Source organism: Purpureocillium lilacinum (assembly GCF_023168085.1).
Source record: "Purpureocillium lilacinum CBS 284.36 DNA, scaffold_1, whole genome shotgun sequence".
Classification (NCBI taxonomy): Eukaryota; Fungi; Ascomycota; class Sordariomycetes; order Hypocreales; family Ophiocordycipitaceae; genus Purpureocillium; species Purpureocillium lilacinum.
This window is the reverse complement of record NW_027072111.1, coordinates 6,551,490-6,575,522: the sequence shown is the minus strand read 5'-3', so window position 1 is coordinate 6,575,522 and position 24,033 is coordinate 6,551,490. Positions and strand designations below refer to the sequence as shown.

At 59.5% G+C, this 24,033-nt stretch overlaps 9 protein-coding genes across 9 annotated transcripts; 5 read left to right on the top strand and 4 right to left on the bottom strand.

Moving 5' to 3' along the window:
* Window positions 1-943: 943 nt before the first annotated feature.
* PLICBS_001599 (uncharacterized protein) lies at window positions 944-8,250 on the top strand (the record flags this gene model as incomplete). The annotated part of the gene is made up of 2 exons (XM_065599864.1): window positions 944-957; window positions 1,371-8,250. 2 exons carry the CDS (start codon window positions 944-946, stop codon window positions 8,248-8,250), a joined length of 6,894 nt encoding a protein of 2,297 aa, XP_065455936.1.
* A 1,103-nt stretch (window positions 8,251-9,353) lies between these two features.
* PLICBS_001598 (uncharacterized protein) lies at window positions 9,354-10,250 on the bottom strand (the record flags this gene model as incomplete). Its single annotated transcript, XM_018317316.2, has 2 exons — window positions 9,354-9,599; window positions 9,750-10,250. 2 exons carry the CDS (start codon window positions 10,248-10,250, stop codon window positions 9,354-9,356), a joined length of 747 nt encoding a protein of 248 aa, XP_018182841.1.
* Window positions 10,251-10,314: 64 nt separating this feature from the next.
* PLICBS_001597 (uncharacterized protein) lies at window positions 10,315-11,588 on the bottom strand (the record flags this gene model as incomplete). Its single annotated transcript, XM_018317317.2, has 2 exons — window positions 10,315-11,295; window positions 11,355-11,588. The coding sequence occupies 2 exons, from the start codon at window positions 11,586-11,588 to the stop codon at window positions 10,315-10,317; spliced, it is 1,215 nt and encodes a 404-aa protein (XP_018182842.2).
* Window positions 11,589-12,386: 798 nt separating this feature from the next.
* PLICBS_001596 (uncharacterized protein) lies at window positions 12,387-13,578 on the top strand (the record flags this gene model as incomplete). The annotated part of the gene is made up of 4 exons (XM_018317318.2): window positions 12,387-12,662; window positions 12,779-12,980; window positions 13,040-13,365; window positions 13,417-13,578. The coding sequence occupies 4 exons, from the start codon at window positions 12,387-12,389 to the stop codon at window positions 13,576-13,578; spliced, it is 966 nt and encodes a 321-aa protein (XP_018182843.1).
* Window positions 13,579-14,264: 686 nt separating this feature from the next.
* On the top strand, window positions 14,265-15,257 carry PLICBS_001595 (uncharacterized protein; the record flags this gene model as incomplete). Its single annotated transcript, XM_018317319.2, has 3 exons — window positions 14,265-14,363; window positions 14,533-14,612; window positions 14,726-15,257. The coding sequence occupies 3 exons, from the start codon at window positions 14,265-14,267 to the stop codon at window positions 15,255-15,257; spliced, it is 711 nt and encodes a 236-aa protein (XP_018182844.2).
* A 555-nt stretch (window positions 15,258-15,812) lies between these two features.
* PLICBS_001594 (uncharacterized protein) lies at window positions 15,813-17,129 on the bottom strand (the record flags this gene model as incomplete). The annotated part of the gene is made up of 2 exons (XM_018317320.2): window positions 15,813-17,021; window positions 17,112-17,129. 2 exons carry the CDS (start codon window positions 17,127-17,129, stop codon window positions 15,813-15,815), a joined length of 1,227 nt encoding a protein of 408 aa, XP_018182845.2.
* Window positions 17,130-18,120: 991 nt separating this feature from the next.
* PLICBS_001593 (uncharacterized protein) lies at window positions 18,121-18,587 on the top strand (the record flags this gene model as incomplete). The annotated part of the gene is made up of 2 exons (XM_018317321.2): window positions 18,121-18,225; window positions 18,357-18,587. 2 exons carry the CDS (start codon window positions 18,121-18,123, stop codon window positions 18,585-18,587), a joined length of 336 nt encoding a protein of 111 aa, XP_018182846.2.
* Window positions 18,588-18,931: 344 nt separating this feature from the next.
* On the top strand, window positions 18,932-19,501 carry PLICBS_001592 (uncharacterized protein; the record flags this gene model as incomplete). The annotated part of the gene is made up of 1 exon (XM_018317322.2): window positions 18,932-19,501. The coding sequence occupies one exon, from the start codon at window positions 18,932-18,934 to the stop codon at window positions 19,499-19,501; it is 570 nt and encodes a 189-aa protein (XP_018182847.2).
* Window positions 19,502-21,312: 1,811 nt separating this feature from the next.
* Window positions 21,313-23,029, bottom strand: PLICBS_001591 (uncharacterized protein; the record flags this gene model as incomplete). The annotated part of the gene is made up of 5 exons (XM_018317323.2): window positions 21,313-22,105; window positions 22,157-22,498; window positions 22,566-22,772; window positions 22,833-22,956; window positions 23,026-23,029. 5 exons carry the CDS (start codon window positions 23,027-23,029, stop codon window positions 21,313-21,315), a joined length of 1,470 nt encoding a protein of 489 aa, XP_018182848.2.
* Window positions 23,030-24,033: the final 1,004 nt, after the last annotated feature.

Below are 24,033 nucleotides of genomic sequence, written 5' to 3'. Positions count from 1 at the left end.
CGGGGGTTCCGGTCTCAGAAGCCCGTGGCATGCCAACCGGCTAAATATTTTTTCTGATTTCGCGGGACGGGGACGGATTCACGTCATGCCCTCTGTCTGCAGCAAATGAAAACAACCAGGCCCGTTTGCACGCCGCCTGAACACTTGCGGAAGGCCCTGGCAGCTGGTAATAAAACCAGAGCTCCTGGTGCTAGCCGAGTCCATGATGCTACCGCGGCGCGTCGAGTCGTGGCGGGTCCCGTCCCTGGCGCGGCGTTTAGGGATACATGCGCTCGCTGTAGAGTGCCATACTCGGCCGCCGACGCTGACGACCCGGCCGAGGTACTCTTCATCGACGACACCGCTGTCGCGCAGAGACGGCCCGGGTGGTCTGTTGTATCCCGGTGGGCGGGCATGCGGGCCACTCATCAAACTGCACGGCCGGCGGGCAGCAGCAGCACCTCGGGTCCCCAGCGTGCGAGCGCGCCGGCCAGCCAGACGGGGTGCAGAGGTCCTGGTGGCCGGCCACTCGTTCATTGCTCGGTGGTGCGGGCTTTGCTTGAATAGGTACCTATGGAGGTGCAGGCCCGCCGCCGCCGTCGACATTGACGCGTGCACCGAGTCCAGCTTGGGTTGGCGGGCACCTAGTCGTCAACACCGACGGGACCCTGCAATAACAGCAGGTGCCCTGGACGGGCTGCCCCGGGCCTCCAGCTCAGGGCCCTCTGTCAGCGCCAACCCGCCCAGCTTAGGTGTGGTTGGCCACCCCCCCCAAGACCTCCGGCGAGTTGGCCCCTTCCCACCCGCAACCTGGAATCTCCATTCGATTTGGCCCGAACCTTTGACCTTATTTCTTCGACATCATCCCTCCCGCCCCCGGCCGCGACCGTCCCCCTTTGACCGTCCGATGTGTCCGGCCGCACCGATCCATCTCTGTTCCCGTGCCAGCGCCGTTCTTCTTCTGATGCCATCGCCGTCGTTCCTTTAATTTGTCGACACGGAGGCGACTGCCCCAGCCGAACCGGCCCCATCCCCCACGACCTCCTGCCCTGCGCGCGCCGCGTTAGTCGTCCGCTAAAAAGCCCCCCTTTCCCGCCCACGGGAAAGCTCCTTGGTGGCCACCACGACGCGTCGCGTAACCAGCTCACGACGGCCCCGACGTACCCCGGGCCCTCGAGAGTGCGAGCGAGCGAGCGAGCGAGCTTTGGAGTCGAGACGCGAGGAGATAGAGAGAGACTCAGCTGCAGGCGACGGGTTCTTCGTCTGCGCTGATCTCGCTAGGTGAGTGCTGAGACGGCCGCTCGCGAGCCTGCCATCCACCAACATCCTTACTTCCCGTCCCGGCAAACGCAAACCGAGCAAACGTCCCGAAACCCCAAAGCTAATTTCAGGCGCAAACAGGTTCCAGTAAAGACGTCGCCGCAAAGTTCGCCGGCGGCTTCTGGTCCTCGTGCACGCGCACAGGACGGCCCTGTCGATTCCTCGTCTGAGATCCCTCAGCCGCAGGTGTCACCGGCTCTGTCCACCGCGTCCACCGCCGACGGCGACGAAGACATCGAGTCGTCTCCCGCGCTCCCGCCGCTTCCCGCCCCAGTCCTCCCTGGACGGGTCGCCGAGTTACTGCGGACGCCGCCTCCCGAGGCGGGCGAATTTGGCACTGCCAGCTGGGGCTCCCCGTACCCCCAGACGGACGCCAATCTCCGCCGACGGAGCTTCAGCAGCGAGCTATCGGACGACTCGCCGATCCACCACCTCAACATCGACACTCCTTTTCTGCGGCAGCAACCTGACGCTGCGCCTTCCGAGCCCGAGTCACAGACCCCCATCAGCGCCGCGGCTGCTGTCCTTGCGAACAGGGCCCGACGGCGACAGAGGGGCCTGACGGAAGATTGGATCCGCACGCACACCACGGGCATCGTCAACGCTGAACCTAAGCACTGGTTCAGCGACGGGAGCGACTCTGAGCACTCTTCACTGAGCGGCTCGGACCTTGCTTGGTTTGCCGACGGCGACCTTCGCACCCCCAAGCCGAGTCGCAAAGTTAGCGGACAATCGGCAAAGAGACGTTCACGCCATCCGCGCTCCAAGTCCAGCCTCGAGACGCTGAGACCCGGACTCTCGATCAGCCTCAAGCCAGGCGAGATAATCGACATGGACGCGACTCCTGATCTGGCCACTGCGCCTGCTACGGAGCCCGAGCTCTCTCTGGCTGCCGATAAGCGCGACATTTCTCCCACTGTCGAGTCTCCTGAAGAAAAGACGTTTGAAGCCGCGATGGAGGAGGAATCACAGCGACCCGCTACTCCTGCCAAGAGCTTGGAGAAGCCCTTGCCCAAAGAGCCGATGGCGAGCCCACGTCTCAGAAAGAAGGTACCGTGGAAAGGCAAGAACATTATGATTTCCCTGCCTCGTGATGATCGGCGTGGGCGTCCTGGGAGCACCCCAATGCCCCTCCGAGCTGACGAGGTCGAGCGGATGATTGACTCTTGGAAGGAACTGGGGTACTCTGTGAACGGCTTTGACCTCATGGTGGAGGGTTCCCAACCGCATGGTACCGCCAATTCGCAAAGCCGACTGGGCTGGCCCGACCCTGATGAGCTGACCCAAGAGCGGTCTACGAGGACGTACCAAGTTACTTTGCCAGATCTGAATGCTTGGGCCAACTACGTCAACGAGCTTCAGGAGGCGAAGCTCCGAGCACTGGGGGTCTCCTTTGGAGATGATGAGCCACAGGCACCATCCATTTCTCCGCCGACCACGAATCCATCGCGACAGCCCTCTGCGCAGTATCCGCCACTGCCTTTCTCTCCTCCTGTGCCGACGTCGTCGGCTTCCAGCAACCAGGCGATTCCCGGATACCCTTTCCCGGGACAATTCATCCCGCCTGTTCAGAGCCCTGGACTGCCCACGGGGCCATCACCCGTCCCTTTTGCGGCGGTACCTGGAAAGTTCAACCCTCGTCAATCCATCTCACTGCCAGCCGGCAACTCACCATTCCAGTTGGCTGCTCAGTCTCCCCATGGATGGCAAAGCCAAAGTGGCGTTCTGCATGGACTCAACCGCCACGACTCGCCTTCGCTGATTCATCTCAACGGCATGCTCTCGCCGCAATCGCCGATGCCATACGGGCTTGATGGTCTCCAGCAGACAGTGAGCCCGTCTTTCAACGTGCACAATCGACATCAGTCTCTGCAGTACTTTCCCCAACAGATGGGTGCCAGGGCCTCGCCACGGTTGCAGGAGGTTCGCGAGGAGGATGAGCTTGCTAACAAGAGCCCATCGAAGACGCCAGAACCCCTGCAGCAGCAGCAGAACCCGGAGAGCCTGCAAGCCGAGATTGACGACGCCGAATACCACCTCGAGGAGCAACTTCGGAATCAGCTTGAGCACGAGGATTACAACCCACAGAACCAAGCCGAGAGACCTGCCGCCGATGCGGCGCAAGCTGCGCCTGCTCACTCTCGCGACGGGTCCAGCAACGTCCCAGTTGCTGAGCGGTTTGCACAGGAGCCCAGCAAGCCCCTCGTTCTGCATCATCCCCGTCCTCATAGCCGAGGCCATTCGTTGTCGCAAAACTTTTTCCGCGAGCATGATGAGACTCAAGACGGCACACAGGCTGGTCGCAACCAGCTGAATGCCCTGAATGACATCCCCGAACAGGCAAAGAGCGACGAGGCTTATGAGATCGAGACAAACCCTAGCAACCTCGGTACTCCCGTCCAGGACTTTGACTTTGCCGCTGCCCTCGGACACCATCAGAAGGCTCTGTCCAACGCCAGCAACCCCTGGCAGGACAATATGTCGACCACAAGCACCAGACGGTCCAGTCATGGAAGCAAGCCTTCATTGTCCGGGCTTAATGTGCAGGCACCAGAGTTCAAGTTCAACCCCGCCAACACCTTCACGCCCGGCTTGTTCAATTTCTCGGGCAACAACTTCCAGCCGGCCGTCTTCCAAGCCGGCAACGTCATGGGTTCTCCGGCCAACTCTGTCTCGCAGCACGGCGGCTCCGGCAGGTTTCACGCGACGGCACCGTCCTTCTCTCCTGGGCAGACTGACTTCAGCTTCTCGACGTCTGGGCCCAAGTTCCGACCCGATGCGCCGTCGTTCACTCCGTTCCAATCCATCTCTGGCTCTGTTACTAGCCCGATCGGGTCTGGCAGCGAGAACGGGAAGAGGAACTCCATCTTCGGGAACATCAGCGTCACTAGCGACATCATCAAGCCAACCAAGAAGTCCAAGGCTATCCCCATTGTCCGGCCGTCTAGCAGATCGTCTGCCAAATCTGGCAAGTTTTCCACTCGAGACGATGAGATTCGCGAGGACGATACTGGTCGTCTAGCGAATGATGAATCGCGAGTCAAGCGAGCCAGGAGCGAGGCGCCGGACGGCAATGACGTACCTCTTTTCGCAGAGCGGCCAGATGACCTTGACCGTGATGAGCACAGTGGTGCGGAGGAGGTCTCCGCTCTCGAAGAGGGCGATGACGCGCTGCCCGTGGACACATCTATCTCATCGATGGCGACGGATCATATGGACACGCAGGCTACGACCGCGGCTGCTTCTGAGACGTCGCCGGCGGTAGAGAACGGCAACTGGACTCCTTTCGAATTCGACTCCAAGTTCGAGGCTCAAAACTTCAGCGAGGCGCAGGCCTTTGGAGATACCGGCTTGGGCCAGGCGGAGCATAAGAAGTCCATGTCTGCTACGGCGGAACCGTTCGTGCCCAGCGGTGTCTGGCCATCAGACGAGCAAGACGAGCAAGACCAGGACAAGACTGTCGAACCCGAGGTTTCAGACGTCAAAGATCGCGAGCCCTCGCCTCCGCCTGCAAGACGGACAATTACCCCGAAGGGACTGGGCGCGTCGCGCTTCGCCTCGCCGCCACCGAAGCCCCAAGGTCTTGCGGGCTCGCGCTTCGCCAAAGAGCCTTCCCCCGAAGAACAGCCCCAGAAGCCCATGTCTGACCAGGAGATCATCAAATCTGTGGAAGAGCAAGACGATGCAGGTCCTCTTGAACGACTCATTGATATTGGAGAAGACCGCGAACCAACGTTTGAGGAGATCGACGCGGTTATGCAGCATCTCGAGACTGACCCTTCGATGGGAGTCAACAAGAACAAGGACACTATCCCGCAATGGCAACGATCAGCCACAGCTGAAACTGAGATCGACATTCGAACCCATGAACTGCAACTCCCGAAGGACCAGTTCACCGGCGATGGAGCGAGCGCTACGCCTCGTCAATATCATGCTACGCCCGAGGCGCCTCCGATGCTCAGCACTGAGTTGGAGGATCCCTTCGTTGATCCGCCAATCAGCCCTCGCTCTCCTGATCTCGACAACGAGTTTGACGAGCCTCAAATCGAAAGCGAGCTTGCCAGTGACTGGGAAGGTGCTTTCACTGAAGATGAGCACGACAAGCTTGCTAGCCGGACCCAGTTCTTTGACGGGCGTGTCAATGATATTGTTGGTAACCTACTGGCGGCCAGGCTGGAGCCCTTGGAGAGGTCTCTGTCGGCCATTCAGCATGCCGTGGCGCCCAAGTCGCGACGTGCTCCTTCCCCGCGCCGCGAAATGCGCAGCATTTCCGTCGAGTTCCAAGAGAGCGACGCTGATGACGAGGACGACGACCTGCCTGCGCCTCGCCGGTCCGCTAGCCCGCGCCGGGATCGCAGAATGGAGTTCATCAAGGCTGCCGTCATTGAAGCGTTGGGTTCGCAAGAGCGCCAGCCCCCTGCTGCTCGAGGAGAAACCCCCGCGGAAGAGTCCGTACTCCGCAAGGCGCTCGAGGAAATGAAGGAACAGATCGCTGCCAGCTTACAGGCTCGATCTGAGGAGCAAGAGCGGGCGAACACCCATGACACTGAGATTCGAAAGCTTCTCACAGCGAGACCTGACGAGCAGCTGCTGAACAAGGTCGAGAACCTTCAGTCCAGGCTTGCTGAGGCGGAAGAGCGCCTCCAGGACCAGTATGCCCTCGCTGAAAAACAGGTCACGGAGCGCAGAGCTGCCGAGGATGCCGCAGCGGAGCTCCACCGCAAGCTCCTGAACGCTGAGACTCGGGTGGAGGTTGAAATTATCAACCGAAGCGTGTTCGACCAGCGTGTTGCGGACCTCGAGGAGCGTCTGAGGCAGCAGGAGGACAAGACCGAGGATGAGGTCAAGATTCGACGCAGTGCCGAAGATAGGCTCTCCGAGGTACAACGTCTGCTGAGAATCTCATCTGAAGAGGAAACACGCCTCAGAGACGTCGTTGAGGAGCGTGATCAGAAGATCAAGGGTCTCGAGCAGACTGGCGGTAAGGCTGCCATGCGGATGACCCTCCTCGAGGCTGCGCAGACCAATTCTTCTCAGTCGCAAACGGAGATGACCAACAAGATCAACACACTCGAGGCGGACCTTCGGACCGTGCGCCAGGACAACAACCACTGGCGAGCTGAGGCCGAACGAGCCGACGAAGCTGCCAGGCGCAAGTCTGGCGAACTGGCCTACGTGATGGAGGAGAACAAACATATGCAAAAGACACTCAACACGTTGGCCACGCAACTCGAAGAGAACGAGCGCCTGCGCGAGACGTGGCGCACAAAGTTCCTGTCTCTGCAGGATGACATGGGCAAAGCCGCTAGGGACATTGCCGAGGAGAACGCCCGCCGCATCAAGAGAGATCAGACTATGATTGCCCGACAAGAAGTGCTTGATGCGAGATTGCAGGCCGAAGCAAAGACTCGCGAGCGCCTGGAGGTAGAAATGGAGCGCCTCCAGATGAACGAGCGTACGGGGATGCGTGCTGTCAGCGAAAACAAGCGTCTGGAGGGCTTGTTGGCCGAGCTGCGCACCGAGAACCACAAGCTTCAGCAGGCTGCGTCCCGTTACCAGCGCGAGTTCGAGGAGGCTCGGGAGTCTGGAGCCAGCGAAGTCAAGCGCACCCGGATGGCCCTTCAGACCGAGGTCGATGCTGCCAACCATCACGTCAACGTTGTCCGAGAAGAGCTCGAGGAGCAGAATACGAAGCTGCGCACTGAATTGGACAATGTCAAGCTCGAGGCCGACACCGCCAAGGCTCAGAGCGAGATGCTCCTGGAAGAGGCCCAGAGTACCAAGGCCACTGAGCTGGAGCAGCTCAAGCGCAAGCACGAGAACGAAACCGAGGACATGCAGGCTCGCTACGAGCGACAGGTCAGCAACGCCACCGAGGATGCCCAGCGAACAGAACAACAGCTCCTTGAGCGCCTTAGCCTGTCGTCGTCCAAGATTGAGCACCTGCAGGACCGCGTCGTGCACCTCGAGGACAAGCTCGAGATCGCCAAGGAAGCCGCCGCAGCTGCAGCTCAGGCTGCCAAGTCGGCTGGTGTCGAGCCCGGCCCAGCCGCCGCTGTCATTGCCTCCCAACCCAAGGCCGTCGACAGGAAGCTCGAGCCGCCCGAGAAGATTTCTCCACAGGCCCTCCGCGAGTCCATCATGGTTCTCCAAGAGCAGCTCCAAGCCCGCGAACAGAGGATCGAGGAACTGGAGCAGATCGTGGCCAAGTCCGATCCTGATGCCGCGGTCAAGATTTCGAAGCGCGATGACGAGATCATCTGGCTGCGTGAGCTTCTTAGCGTGAGGCACGGTGACCTCCAAGATATCATCACTGCGCTGTCCGGGGATGCCTATAATCGTGAGGCGGTCAAGGATGCTGCCATCCGGCTCAAGGCCAACCTCCAGATGGAGGAGCAGGAGCGGGAGAGGGCAATGAACGGAGGCTCGGCCATTACCTTGCCCAATATTGCTCAGACCATCCAAGCGGCGACGCCACGAGTTGCTCAAGCCGTCGGCCCGATTGCTGCGGCTTGGGGTAGCTGGCGCAAGTCGAGCCAGCCCTCATTCCGAAGCATCTCTGCCGCTCTCAACTCCCCTGCCGGGAGCAACGCCACGCCCTCTAAGAGCAGAGGCGTAACGAGCCCCCAGAACAGCCTGCTCGGGGGCCTCTTAACCCCACCAGCATCGGGTCTGCGCCAGACGCCGCCTGTTGACAACCGACCGCAGCCGACCGCCTTTGCCAGCACCGGCCGTCGTTATACGTCCCAAAGCAGCGCACCGCTTCGTCCGCGGGGCGAGTCGACTGCTTCCCGTCGATCAGATGTGATGCCCTCGGTGCAGAGCACCCCGCCGCGCCAGCACGAGCGAAGAGATCACCCTCAGACGCCGCCTATGATGCGCGAGAGCGGGTATGATTCCGACGCCCAGCCGGGCGACTTTGACGATCATGACTTTTTCGAAGAGGATTAAACCTTCGACAGCAGACCACGCCGCACGTTTCGAGAATGACACGCCGGCGACGTCTGGAACCACTACATATTCAACCTTTCCTTTGTTTCTGCTTTGTTGCCGGAGAGAGAAGACAAAAATGGCTATTGAAGACGAGCAAATGTGCGCAGCGGTCATGAATCACTGCACCCAGCTTGCGTTCTTTTTCTTCTTCTTCTATTCCACTCAGACTGCGAAATACCACACATCACCACTTGAACCTAGAAAGATACCCCCTTGGATTGGCTGTTGCTGTCTTTGTTTTACACTTCCACTTCGAAGCCGCCTTCGACGACGTCGTTTGCGCACACTTTTTTCCAGCACACAATTCTTCGTTTCCACGAGCTTGAACATGAACTGCTGCCACAGATTGACAAACTGGCACGGGAGCGTCTTCTGTTATAGCCGTTTCGTGCGCGCTCTCTGTGCTCTCCCGGTTGAAGCTGCTCATCTCGCCTCGGTGGATGGCGTCGGCGTGTGCGCTTGCTTTCCTTTGTGGGACGCATAGCGGTGGGTGGGTGCGCAGGGAGGAACGGAGGGACGGATGGGGTAGAGAGAGCTTGCCTCTCGAGGAGCGCCGTTTAGGTGGAAATGAAGGGCGGGTATGGTACACCGACTTCCTCCATTTGTTTTTACCAGACACCCTTTTTTGTGAGAAATGCTGTATGAGGTACATAGTAATAATTGCCCTCCTCTTTCTACGCGCTGCGTTGCTACTGCTGCTGCCGTGATGGTGAGTGAAGCTGGTGTGGGCGTGCATACGAAGTACGGGGAGCCACATGGTGGCTCAGAGAGGGTTTGTGTTTTATTGATTGCCACTAATACCACATGATTGGGGTATACTGCTTCATGACTAGGTAGTGTACAAGACGCGCAACAAAGACCCCGATCCAAGGGGGTGGGTGCGTGGGCGCATGAGCCTGCCCCAAAGTACTCGCCGCCGGCGCCGGAACGGGGCAAGACGCTCCCGCCGGCAGACAGCCCTGCGAGCCGCAAGCGCAGAATACATGGCGAACAAGGAATATCCCATTTCTCGTCGTCGTCGTCGTCGTTCTCGTCGTCGCCTCCCAACGGCGGGTGGTTCTTCAGGCCGAGCTGAGGAGCTTCTCGACGGCCCACTTGACGGAAAAGTTGCGCAGGTCCGAGTAGTGCTGGCCGACGCCGACGAAGAGGACGGGGACGTTTGTGGCGTGGACGAGGGAGACGAGGGTGCCGACCATGTCGCCGACGGTGTCGCACTTGGAGATGATGAAGCCGTCGAGGGTGCGGACGGAGCCGAAGGCGGCGTTGAAGTTGCGCGCCTGGGCGACGGAGTCGGTGCCGACGAGGGCCTGGTTTGAGGGGCCGGGTGTTAGCCAGGAGCAGGGCATTATTGGGACGGGACAGGGTGAAGGGGGGCGGGGGGTTGAACCAGGAAACATAAGGCAACAAGGCGAAACAGAAACAAAAGGGGGTTGGTTAGGTGTGTATATGGGACGTACCTCGCCGACCATGAGAATCTTGTCCGGCTGCGCAAACTTGGCAAACTTCTCGAGCGACGACATGAGGCGCTGGTCGTTGTGCCGGCGGCCAGCCGTGTCGATGAGGACGACGTCGAAGCCCTCGTGGGCGGCATGGGCGACTGCGTCCTTTGCGACGGCGGCGGCGTCCTTGCCGTAGCCCTTTTGGTAGAGCTCGACCTGGCCGCCCTCACGGGCGGTGAGCTCCTTGAGGTTGCGGACGTGGACGGCGAGCTGCTCGACGGCGCCGGAGCGGAAGGTGTCGCCGGCGGCGATGAGGACCTTGTACTTGTTCTGCAGGAGGAAGAAGCAGATCTTGGAGAGGTTGGTGGACTTGCCGACGCCGTTGACGCCGACGATGGAGATGACGTAGGGGCGGGCCTTGCGCAGCGAGGTGGCAGGCGGCGCGGTGACGGCGTCGATCTCGCGGAGCAGGTCGAGGGAGGAGGTGGGCGTGAGCATCTTGGTGAGGGAGGACTCCATGGCTGTTTGGATCTTCGAGTTGATGCCTGCACGCTGTGTTAGTGGTGGGTCAACCGAGGGGAGCTCAGAGCGGTGGAAACATGCCCTCGAAGCTGCCCGTCTTGACGCCGACGAGCTCTTTCTGAACGCCCTCGCATAACCTCACGGCAGCCTCGCGCGCGACGTTCTTTCGCAGGAGGTGCTCCTGCATGCCCTTCATGGCCTTGTCCAACTCCTCCTTTGTCAGGGTCTTGCCGCCAACAACGTTTCGAAACAGCCCGCTGATGGCGTTGACGCCAGAGCCGAGGAGGCCGCCCTTAGCCTCCGTCTGCGTGCTCACTGCGGCCTTCTTGGCCTCGGCGGACGCGAGCATGTCGTGCACCTCGTCGCCGAGGTCTTTGAGCACAAACTTGCCCTTGCTCGAGGAGCCCCAGGTCGACGCATCCACAGCGTCCACGGCGCTTGACCGGCCGACAGTCTCGGCCTCGTTGTCGCTCGACGGGTTGAGCTGTGCAGAGTAGTCCAGCTTGACGTCGTCGCTCTCCTCGTTGGCGAAGCCGTCTGCGTCCCAGACCCGGCGCACCTTGCCGCTCTTCTTTGGCTTGGCCGCCGTCTCGTCGCCTGACGAAGCCGCCGCCGATCCGGCATTTTGGGCTTTTCGTGCCCGTCTGGACATTTTCGCGACGGGACCAGCCTTGCCGACCACCAGATGGCTGCCGCCCGGAGTGGAGGGCCGCGACGTGTTCGGCGTGACTATCGGGGTAGACTCGTTTGACGGCTCATCGGGCGCGTCGTTGTGGAGGGCTCTGCCCCTGTAGGTGAGGCCGGGGGCAGCTGGCGCATCCTCCACAGCGCTGGCTGCCACTTCCCGCGTCGTGGGATCGGCCGAGCTCGACGTGTCTAGCTCTTGGATCTGCTGGTCGAAATAGTCGTCGAACTTGGTACATTCGACAATGGTTGTGTGGGGCTTCTTGAGCTGCTCGCCGTACAGCGAGACGAAGATGGTGCGGATGTTGTCGACGAGCTTGTCGACCCACGAGAGGTGGAAGAGGGATCGGTAGACAGCCTGTGTCGCAAACGCGTTCAGTAGTCGTCCCGTAGTAGAGAGCCGCTGTGCCGACTTACGACAAAGATGATGCCCAATTCCTTCACAATGGTCCACTTGAGCGTGTGCTGGTCCCTCTTGTATGGAGGATTCGTGGCCGCCGACTGCGCGTCCTGGATTGCGCTGGCGCTACGCTTCTCCTCGATAAAGGTGTCGGCGATGAAGCTGTTGACGACGGACGGGTTGACGGGCGCATACGTCCTGGACCACAGGACCACGCCAGAGGTGGTGATGATCTCGAACGTGTCCAACATGGCGGCGTCGGGGGTCCGCCGTGGACCGGGAGAAGGGGGATGGGTGGTGACAGTCGAGGAACGGCGATGGGTCGGAGGAGCGACGAGGAGGAGACTTTTGCAAGCCGGCCAGGTGGCCGCGGCGCGCCTGACAGAGTTTTGACTACTGCCGCCTTTGTACTTGGAGGATCAATAAACAAATTGGGCGACGCAGAATTAATCGTTGGAAGAGGGTGCGACGGGAGGCGAACGGATTGTCGTCGTCGGAGATGCCGTGCCACAGCTTCGGTCGGCGTCGGCGTCGGCCAGTCTTGCAAGGGTCCCGCGCCAACTGATAGCGATAGCGAACTTGTCTTGCTGGTCTCTTTCAGGTCTTGGGGGGCCCGGAACATTCTGGGCCACATCACGTGGTGGCCACTGCCACTTTAGCTCCACTTGATCCCCCAGGCCGCAGTTGCCCTGTAGCGCTGCTAGTGGTGCTGTCCGCTCTCCTGGCATTTGGGCATGGGACACAGTCGAGGCACCAGCCACACTAGAGGGGCTGCCTGCCAGCTGTACCAAAGCGACCACATTTCCTGATGCTCAGGCTCACCAGCCTCATTTGGCCGTAGCACGCCTGGAAGCTTCACAGCCAGCTAAACCTACCACCACCACCATCAACACCGCCGCCCTTCTCCCTCCCTCGCCGTCTGCGAACCCCCTCAACCGCACTCTACTGCCGCCGCAACCTCGACAGCGCCGGCCGACACAGCGAAACTTCCTCCCGCACGCCCACAGACACACGCGACGCGCTCAGCCAGACCGCCTTCCTCCATCGCCATGCAACGGGCGTCGTACGGGCAGTCGCCCCCGTTGCACCACCCCGTGCCGCAGCACGTTTCCACAGTGCCCCAGCTGCGGTCGCCGCCGCCGCCGCCCGGCTCGGCGCAGTCGCATCAGCAGGGCTACGGCGGGACGCCCTACCAGCAGCAGGGCGGCTCGGCGGGCAACGTCTTTGGCGCCTATGGGCAGTTCATGAACGATCCCACGGCGCAGGTGGCCGCGCAGTTTGGGCAGACGGCCTTTAAACATGGCCAGGAATACGTTGAGCAAAACGTGTGTACACCCACTTCTCGACCTCCTCGCCAGCTAGCTTGCGACGCTCGGTAGCTGCAGCAGTGGCGGGCAGGCGTGGCAAAGGGAGGCGTCGGCTTATGCTAACGGTTGCGCAGTTTGGCCGCTACGTCAACGTCTCGGCGTTAAAACACTACTTCAATGTCTCCAACTCGTACGTCGTCAACAAGCTCTTCCTGGTCCTCTTCCCGTGGCGGCATAAGCCTTGGTCGCGCAAGCAAGCGGTCGGCGCGAATGGCCAGGAGGGCTGGTACCTGCCTCCGCGGGAGGACATCAACAGCCCCGACATGTACATTCCAGGTTCGTTAACCCCCGATGCCATGGCGAAGAGTGCTCGAGTCTGACAAGCCGCGCTGCAGTAATGGCCCTCGTCACATATATCCTTCTCTCGACTCTGATCGCGGGTCTGAGGGGTCAGTTCCAGCCGGAGCTGCTGGGGTACACGGCAACGATAGGGCTGGCGGTTGTCATCGTCGAGATAGTCGCCCTGAAGCTCGGGTGCTACCTGTTGAGCATCTCGAGCCAGTCGCAGCTCTTTGACCTCATTGCGTATTCGGGATACAAGTTTGTCGGCATCATTGTCACGATTGTCGTGGCCGAGCTTGTCAACGGTGGCAAGGGCACGGGCGGCTGGGTCGGCTGGGCTGTGTTCTTCTACACGTTCCTGGCCAACTCGCTCTTCCTGGTAGGTTCCTCACACAACCCTGTCACGATCTGCGACTAACTGCTCCTCAAGATGCGCTCGCTCAAGTACGTTCTCCTCCCCGAGTCGTCGGGCAACACCGGCGGCCCGATGCAGACCGACTCAAGGGCCAAGCGGAACCAGAGGACGCAGTTCCTCTTCTTCTACTCCTACATCGTCCAGCTATTCTTCATGTGGATCCTCACCAGGGCTTGAGCGGTTACGGCGACGCATTGGAAGAACAAGGTGCCTCCGATTGGAGGTGGCAAGGGTAACGTTTCGTCGTCAACATAGAACTTGACCGGCAATGGTTCTATGGCTGATGCGCGAGGACGCGAAGGCAGGCTCATGCCTGCTTATGATGATGGACGAATTGAAGAAGGGACGAGGGCAGCCTTTCATCACAACAACTGCCGTGTATCCAGTAGTCAAGGAGGGGGAAACCCAGGCGCGGAGGCGTATGCGTCAACGGCGTCGGAGCCATTGGCATATAGACAGGATGACGAAAAAATAACAAACAAACACCCTGCTAAAATGCACAAATCAAGAAAGATCGTCCGTGGAAGCGTCTCATCAATGCACCGTGCGCAGCTGGGCTGAGACGCCGCCACGAACGCAACAGCCCCTGGCGACATGGACATGGACATGCGCGCCGTGCCAGGCGCCGCTGCGATGGGACGCCCTGTGGAAGAGCCCCACCACGTGACAGCAGCCGCCCAGCTTCATACAAGTACACCACGTCGCCTCAAAACCAAGAGCGCGGCCCCTTTACACGCACCCTCACAATACGCTTGCATTTCCTCCATTAACGAGGATTACGGGCAAATTCTTCTCTTTCTCTTTTTGTAAGATAACTTGAAGTCCCTCTGCGTCGGAAGAAGGAGAAGGGGAAAGGATCTAAAATGGCGCGCCACCCAATCTTCAACGCGACGCTGCAGGCGGCCCTGCTGGGCGCCGTCTCCAATGTGCTGGCGCAGCTCATCACGGCGAACAGAAACAAGGTGAGGACGAGCAAGCCGATTGCGCTTTTCGTGTGTTGTTTGAGCGTGGCGTTTGGTGTTGGCAACAGAAGAGGCCGATACTATAAGTTGCCAGCTAGCTAGCATGACTGGAAGAAAGGGGAGGGGCGAATTTGACGGTGTGCGAGGAACCGTGGCTGACTCTCTGCAGACTGAGATGGCGATAGACTGGATCCCGGTGTTCCAGTTCCTGCTTTACAGCGTGGTCAACACGCCGCCCAACTTTCTCTGGTACGGCCCCCCTCCCTGACGTTGATGATGGCGAGAGACCATGGCCTCTCCAAGAGCCGGCGGTCCTGAGAAGGACGAGGAGGGAGGCCAGTCTCGCTCACACAGCACCACAGGCAGGAACTCCTCGAGTCCGTCTTTCCGTCGCACCCATCCTCGGGCGCGAAGCCCAAGGCCACGCAAGCCAGCAAAGCCCGTGACGAGGGCAAGGAGAAGAAGCAGCAGAAAAAGAGTCAGCAGCAGAAGCAGCAAAAGGACGACGAGCCGCCCCTCTCCCTGCGCAACACGCTCGCCAAGTTCCTCCTCGACAACACCCTCGGCGCCGCCGTAAACACCCTCCTCTTCAGCACCTTCATCCACGCCCTCCGCGCCGCCATGCACCCCGCCCCGCGCATCACCAATCTGACCCGCGCCGTCGACCACTGGACCCGCCCGGGGAGCATCGACTTCGCCGCCGTCGACGGCGACGCCGTATGGGCCGCCGCCCGCGCCGAGTTCTGGCCCATTGTCCTCGCCGGCGTCAAGTTCTGGCCCCTCGTCAGCCTCGTCAACTTTTCTCTCGTCAAAACTGTCGAGGGGCGCAACCTCGTTGGATGCCTGGCGGGCGTCGCGTGGGGCGTCTATATGAGCATGTTTGCTGCGCAGTAAAGAGCGCCTAGTCTTCGACGCTGGTTCGTTGCCAGGGGTCTTGTTGGATCTTATTTGATGGCTACGGGAGTTCGCTTTGGTGTTGGAGGCACATGGAGATGAATAGACGCCTTTTCGGGCAGGTCTCGTACGGATCTTGGGGCAGTCGCTCTGTCCGTGGACAGCTGCGCGGTGATTCGACGATTTTGATGTTTTCTTCGCTCATGGAATGACGGCGTGAGGGACGGACCCGACTGTATGCTTTACAAAATGATGAGATAGGCTGGCGTTCGGGATGATAGACAGCATTACCAATACGTCCAGAGCTGTCGCACAGATGACACCCAAGGCGACTGCATAACACCCATATCAAATGACTATTGCCTTGTACCGCTTCTCGACGCTTGTTCCCATAGACCTAGCCATATACACAAAGAGAAATCAAGGCGCTGGAGCCATTTCGCCCGCCAATGCTGGTCGAACGCGACTAGTCCCGCCTGGGATCCATGGATCTCAAGTCCGATCTCCGACAGTACAGACCCCTTGAAGACTATGACAAAACCGAAAGGACATGGCTTATACTGACAGAGTCTGCGGTTGACTCAAGATCTCTTTACCGCAGTCACTCTGTGATGCGTAGCCCTCGTCAAAGTCATGACTATCCTCGCGAGATGTGAAGGTTGAACAGACCGTCGGCGGTGGGACCGGCATGAACGCTGGGGCAGCTGGGTTGAGGTTTGATGATGCGGCCATGGAACTCTCTCGGGACCATCTGGCAGCCGCTGGGGGGAGGTTGGCCCACGACGAAGCGTAGCCTCCTGGGGCGGGATCGAATAACGCCGTATCATGGAGCTGCGGCAGACGCGTTTGCGTCGACAACCATCCGTGTATGAGAGCGGCGTTGGAATGCCTGACCTGATACTGTTGCTCGTTTCCCGCATTCCTCAGAGAATTGAAGTGACGGACGATGGTCCTGGCACTCGACGAATCTGTGCCGTTCGACTGGCGGTTGGTGGGAGACTTGTGCACCTGCTGTGGCAAAGTCTCAGGCGTCGCACACGGGCGGCTGAACCAGTCAACCTCGGGACTTTCTGCGAGGATACCAAAGAACTTGAAAAGCTCATCCGCAACGGTGTACCAGTGGACGAGCCATGACCGCATCTGCCAAGCCGTGTTCTCGTCGGAGTCTAGTCGGAGTACCTCGTTGGCGAAGTTGTATATCGTGGCGAGCACCCATCTCAGCTCCCTTGGTAGGGCAAATATGGATTGCGTTACGCACGACCACTCCCGAGCCTCCTTGAAGACTTGGTCGCCGTTTGGCTCGAGCGGCTGCAGCGAGTCGAATAAGCCCATGGAACGGATATTCCTCGAGCACGGCTGGTACGCCAACGCTCCCTGAAAGGTGCGGTATTCAAGCAGGTACGTGTCGGCAAATCGCTTGTGGGGGATGAGCCGGGTGCCCAGGGACCTGTATGTCCAGTCTCCCCTGGGTATCTCGTTGAAGACGTCGTTGGATACCTCGCAGGGAGGCATCGACAGGTCCAGGTCCTGGGCTTGGTGGGGCTGAATCTCGTCGATCTCGTCGAGGAGCCTTGTCGTGTCGGCCACAACGTCGCGAAAGACTCGAGACACGTTGGACAAGACGGCGCCGACATCGTATTTCTGCAGCCAGGTAGCGCGGTGGGCCTGGTGGAAGAAGAGAACGGCGCATTCGCCGCACGACGGCTGGGGAGATCCCGCAAAGAGGAAAATGGCATGGAATACCAGATGGGCCGGGCAAAAGTACTAGGTGAGACCGATATGGCTGACTTCTTCGTGCATGACGGGGCTGCATTGGGATGCGTCATGAACCGCGAAACAGCGGCCGCGGCAGACCCAGGTAGGGAGGGACATGGCGATGTTGGTCGGGTGCTGGGTATTGCCAGCAAACAGTGCTAAGTAATGGTGCGTTACATTGGCCAGACGAATGAATGAACGAATGAACGTGTTGCTTTCTAGAGACACTTGAACATGGCGTGGTGAATGCTTGGGGGGAAAAAATGTGACACGGTGGACTGTTGACGCGATGCGTCCAGCCTGCTAGCTGGGTCGATGAACGAGACCGGGAAGGTACGCTGCTGCTGTCAGTCGAGTGAGGAAGGTGCCAGCTGGCAGGCAAAGCAGGGGTGGATTGTCTCAGCCGGCGGGCTGACCCTTCGTCCTCCTCAAACCTCTCTCACACGCTGCCAACTAGAATCTTCCATCTCAATGTAAGTCAAAAGCGACGTGTATGACTTGCACGGCTTACGATGCGTCTGCTCCGTGGCCCCACGACCGCAACTCCTGACCTCGGCTCCAACCCTGCTCCGCTTTCCACGGAGAGCGCAACGCGAACGCGACCACAGCATCTCCGCGAAATCATCCGTCGCTGAGGCAGTGCCATTGCCATCATCTCGAGCCAACAGCTTGAATTCGCCCTCTTCCTCGAGTGGGAAGTCTCAGGGGTCGTCGCCGTCGTGGCCCAGCCAAGTGGTGGTTTGCATTATGCCGCAGAATACCGAGCACGCGCCCAGCAGAAGCCGGCCTCTCCAATAATAAATCCGCCTATGACACCGCCGGAATTACGCCGCGGGACGGCTCTCAAGACGCTGCGGGGACCGGCAATCGGCGTGGGCGGGGCACGAAACGCCTCGGATTCGGGGGTGGAGATGCCGTCCCTGACGATTATAAAGCCGCTCTCCGCTTGATCCGTTTCTTGCTGACTCTCCCTGCTTATATTGGCATGAATCGCCTCGTGACTCGTTTCCCTTTGCCTTTACGACATCAACAGCCGTTTTCTGCTTTGCGAGTTATCGACAGACTTCCACTCCACGGCGGCAGGACATTCAGCTCTCAGCAAGTCAAGATGGCAGACCGCGTTCACAGAATCACCATGTTCAAGGCCCCCAAGCCTGAGGACCAACAGAAGCTGATTGCCGAGTACAAGGTTGTCAATGCAAAGGCACAGCGAGTGAGTTGAACCCAACCTCAGGCCGCGCACCGGCCGCGGTTCCCCGGCATCGTTGGTCCATCGAAAGGATCCCCGGTCGCTGGAACGCGGGGTACGTGCGAGATGCAAGAAAGCTGACATCAACGCCCCAGAATGGCGCCCCGTACATTCTCTCCCTGACAGCAGGTGTCGCAGAGGCGGACCCGCGCTCCAACGGCTTCACCGTCGTTGCAAAGACCGAATTCGCCAACCTCGACGACATGATGTACTACGACAACGAGTGCAAGGCTCACCAGGACCTCAAGGCCGCCGCCAAGGGGCTCACGATTGAGGGCATCCAGACGGTGTACTTTACGCCCCAGGTCGTGGCCGAGAAGCAATAGAGGAGCTGGCGCAAGAAGACGAAAGCGATCTATATTGAATTCTAATGCAAGGAACTGTATTCTTGCCCACGGCTGCCGTCGTGAAGTCTGGAGTGGCGCCGCTGCAGAATTGCGTTGAAGGTGGCACAATGATGTCAAGCTTGCAGCAAAGTGACTCCAACTGCCTCCCCCGCCCCCGCTGTTGCCCATCGTAAATCACACACCCACGGGCGGTTAACCAGCCTTACTGACTTCAACTTCACCATTTAAACAAGCCGCACACAAAACATTCCTCGACAGTGATACCAATTCACACACAAACCAGAAACTCTGAGGCAAGTTAGTACCTCAATTTCCAGATCAGAATGGCGAAGCCAATACCGCTGTCGTCGCTCCGCGTCTCCCGTCACTACATCCCGGCGTGGAACATGATACCCAACACAAGCATACAGAACCGGCCCCTCCTCATCTACCACAGTGTCTTCCCATCCGGAACAAGCCCCAGCGAGATCGAAACGCATTTATCCCGCGTGGGCGCCGTGGCGCCGCAGTGGCGCTTCACCATGTACGACACAACGCACTTCCACAGCAACACGCACGAGGTGCTATGCGTGACGCACGGCCGCGCGCGCCTCTGCTTCGGCGGCGAGGATAACCCGGGGCGTTTAGAGCCGGTCGTCGAGGGCGGCGACGTCGTCGTCGTCCCGGCTGGCGTCGGGCACCGGCTGCTCGAGGACATGGGGCCGCAGGGCTTCCAAATGGTGGGCAGCTACCCTGTCGGCGCGCCGGCGTGGGACATGTGCTACGGAAGAGGCGGCGAGGAAACGAGGCTCGAGGGCATCAGGAAGCTCGGTTGGTTCGATAGGGACCCTATCTACGGCGACGAGGGGCCTGTCCTGGATGCGGAGACACAACAAGGGGGGCAGGTTGGTTGATGGAACGGTTGGACAGGCCATGACGGCCACATGCAGCTGTGCGGGAGGACAACGCCCCCCTTGCCCTGCCACTTCTTCCCTCCTGCGTGCTGCAGGGGAGCAGCGCGTACGCGCGTAGTTCGCAGAAGTGCAGAGTTACAGTCGTGCGCGCCACCGCCGTGGTAGCCATGCAGCGAGACCGAACGCCGAGCCGACGTAGCTATCACTTCGGCGAGGGGAGCATACGATACAACGGCGGGAGGAAGCTGGCATCCGCCCTTCGGGCGTTGGACCAGCCGACGACGGGATGGATGCACGCGGAACGGGTAGAGGGGGAAGACGGAAGGCGACGGCTTGAGAGATTGGGAGCCAGCCAGCCGCACCGGGCGTCATCTTGCCGCTCGTGTAACCAACCGCGTCCGCGACCTGGCCGCAGCTACCCGCTCGCACGTGCTTGTGCTCTCCGGGTAAGCGAGCCTTTTGTACTGTGTTGCTCTCACATCCACTTTTGCTCGCAACGCGGTGTCTTCTGTCTTCTCGAGAGAGCGTGGGTGGCGATATGGAACTGCTTGGTGTTGGCGCGGGGCACTGGTCACTCTGCGAGCTGACATGCCGTCTCAGAGAAGGGCGTCAAGACGCGTGTATATTAGGTCATGGGAATCAGCAACTTCAATTGCTGTGTTTGTTTTTGCGTCTTTCATATTGGTCATCGTATTCTATTCGCAGCGTGTGTGAGTCGTCACCCTTCATGTAAAAAGACTCGCCTATGATTGGCGAAGAGGTCATTGGACCCCGGCCAACCCCTTACACTGAAGACATGAAGCAATATTTAACTGGGAAGCCATGGATTGAGCTCGCCAGCAAACTGCTCCTTTGCTCTGCCTTACCGTATGCTCTCGTCTCTTACGGTAAAACGGAGTCCAGCTAATGTCTGGTTGCCATTGGCTTAGTCGCTTTGCCGTTCATCCACGTTCATGTTTCCAGATGCCCATCAATGAAGATTTTGCTCGCGCCCTTGAATCACCGGCAAAGGGTTGCCCTTCGAATCCTAGAATATGTTTGAGTACCCTGATGACTGTATTTGGAGCTACCGCGTCCGGGTGGACGAGGGCGTACGTCGATCTCCCTGCAGTTTGCCCAAATGACTTCTGACTCCAACGTAGACTTGCAATCGCAGGCTGAAGCGCTACATCCCCAAGGTTAACCGAGAAGACAAGATGCACGCAGACGGGAAGCTAAGCAAGAACTGGCTGTATGAGATGGGGATACCTTGTTCTCGAGCATTCCCGGTATGTCGTTGGAGAGAATCCATTCCGCTGCGCGACATCTGCGTACAACTGTACTAATTCAGGGAGCATACAGTGCTTGGAAGATGGCCACTATTGCCATTGGTGGAATACTGACCTGCTCGCGACATGTTCCTGAAGATACTGAATGTGCCAGCTGAACTGGTTCATGTTGTGGCCGAAAATACATACATCAATCTAATTCTTCCACTGTGGTACACCACAGCAGGTCTCGAGGCCAAAGGCCGAAGATAGGCTAATCATGGCATGCTCAAAAGCAGTCAACAAAGACGCCAGGTCTGTTCCCTCTTCCCTGCCCAAAAGCGAGACTTGACGTCGCGCGGCATCCGTTTCTCGGCGGGCCTGTACCAAACGTTGCTCCAACAGCAGTCGCATACTCGCTGCAAATTCTTGCGACCATAATCCCATGTAGAAAGGCGGTTACAATGCAAACCCATAATACAAATCCCACCTGCCTCTTCCCGCCTGAGGCTCGCCATCATGGTGGATTGCCAGGCGGCACGACACGACACAGCCCCTGCCGCTTCAGCACGTCTGTGCGCGACGGTTTAACAAATTGTACATCTCCGTGTGTGAGTCGCTCGACCGCGTCGACGAGTTACGTCCCTTCGCAGACGGCGACAGGCGCACCGCGGCCGTGCGGTTCTCCAGCGGTGTCGGGTGTCGCTCGAGGGTGAAGAGCGAAACGATAACCATGGCGGCGCAAACCACCATCATCACCTGGACCTCCTGCCCAAAGGCGGCAACGTAGGCACTCGTGACCTTCTTGCGCAAGTCCTCCGGCAGCCTGAGGCTGGAGAGGGGCGAGCGAAGCAGGTCGTCGATTTGAGACGGCGTCAGTATATCGCCGAGGTCGCTGTTGACGTGGTCGTTGAACATGACAGTGCAGATGGCGAGGCCGATGCAGCCGCCGAACACGCGGGCCTGCGCGATGGCGCCCTGGGCGGAGGCGCGGACGCTGGGGTCCGCGGCCAGGATACTGGTCATGATGGTGGCGGCGGAGAAGGACATGCCGACGCCGAGGCCGAAGATGGCCTGGTAGCCGTACTGTGCGGCCTGGCGCGAGTCCGATGTGGTGACTGTGGTCAGGAGGCCCACGCCCAGCAGCTGAAAGCACGCCGAGCCGACGAGGGTGAAGCCCGTGTTGTTGCGCTTGCTCGAGACGGCGCCGCCGATGAAGGACCCTAAGGCGCAACCGACGAGAAGAGGGAGAAGGTGGACACCGGCCATGAGTACATTGTCGCCGCCGGCAATCTGGAAGCGTTCGGGGATGACGATGGACAGGGAAATATACGGGAAGCCAGCCAGAAGTGTGAGGCTGTACCACGATTAGCTGTTGGCCTTTCTTCGGCCGAGCATGCAAACTCACAAGAGTCCGGCGACATAAACTCGTAGACCAACAAGTCTCATGGGGAAAATGGGCTCGACACGGCCAAACTTCTTGCTGGAGAGGAATGTCTCCCAAGCAACGAAGCCAACGCAGCACACGCTCGACAAGGTAAGCGCGGCGATGACGACGTCGCTGTCCCAGGCGTACGTCTCGGAGCCGGCCTGCTGGATGGCAAAGATGAGCAAGCTAGAGCTGCAGAACAGAGAGGCACTGCCGAGAAAGTCGATGCGAGTGAAGCTCCTCCACGAGATCAGGCTGTCGACACTCTCGGCCGGCCAGCAGTAGGCTATGGGCAAGAGCGTGACGAGACCGCAAGGAAGGCTACCGCGTGTCAGCGACGGCATTGGCTTCACGCTCTATGTCTTCAGTGCACATGAGGAGATCTTACTTGATGTAGAAGATCCACTTCCAGTTTGAGAAGTGCGTGATGACGCCTCCGAGGAGGGGACCGAGGACGAAGGCGGTGGCCAGCGTCGCTCCGATCGCAGCGCCTATCAGGGCTGGCTTATCGACGGGACCGACTTCCATGAGCGCAATCTGCGTGAGGCTGTACATGCCGGACGCGCCGATGCCCTGAAACGCGCGGCAAATGATGCTGGTTTCGCGTCAGCTTATTCGCACAATAGAACAGTGGCTAGGGTGCGGTGTCACGTACAGTGTAGTCATGTTCTTGGAGAGCGCGCATCCCAGGGAGAAGCTTATGAACAGGATCCACGACAGGATCAGCATGTTGCGGCGGCCATATATGTCGCTGAGTTTGGAGATGCAGACGGCAAAGCCTGCAGGAGAAAGATGGTGGTGAGTTTACATTGCTCTGGTCAGGGCCAGGGGAAGAACGTGAGACGAACCCATGTATGTCAGAAGGTATGCCAGAACGATCCATGGCGCGTTGACAAAGTCGTCCAGCTCGTGAGATATGGTGATGAGTGCCGTGGATACGATGGAGGTGTCGAGGCTGGAAAACAGCAAGCTGACCAGAAGCCTAGAGAGCCATCAGTTCCATGACCCGACGGTCACGCTGGCTGATGTGAGGAGGGAATCGCACGCTATGAAAAGAATCGTTCGACGAACACCGCCAAACCTCGCCTTCTCTTCCGGGACCTTGCCATTCTCACTGCCGGGTCCCTCTGAGGTTGCCACATGGCCCAGAGACGAAGTGGAAAGATGTTCTGCCGCCATCATCAATGGATCGTGCGGTCTTTGTGTGTGAGTCGTGATCAATGCTGCGGGCCAAGAAAGACGGAGAGGAGGGCAGGACCCGCTGTCGATGGCGAGAGATGCAGTCGGAAGCAGTTGTCGGCGTGACGTGACACCGTGCACGTTTAAAGGGCGTAGGGGGAGGAGGGACGTGTCGATCCGCGCCCGTACAAGGTTTCAATCTCGGCGTTGAGGCGAGGCTGTGCAGGGCACAGGGCAGCTATGCACATGCCGCGACGCGAAGGCGCGATCACTAAGGGCAGGCCGAGCTCTGCGTCACTTCAAGGCCGCGATGAAGTCCTTTACTCGCGTTAGCACCGAGGCTGTCACTGGTGGCAGTGATCCCTCGAATTTCGTGGTGATCAAGACAGACGAACAGGAAGGCTCTGCCACAAGTCAGAGGCCGGAGGCAAGCAACGACTGCGGAGGCAGGTGGCCAGGATTCGGTCACATATGTGGTAGATCTTGTGCCTCTGAAGAAGAATTGTTCAGGAGGCAAAAGTGACAGATCTTCGAGTGGTATGCACGTCCGACGTTGACATGCAGAAGAGAGGCTACTGAAACGGTCCCTCGGGTCCGTGTCTAGTTTCACGGGCCGACACGAGGCTCCTCGACCACCGCGTTATGTACTCAGTGGGGTGCCTCCCTCCGAGTTGCCG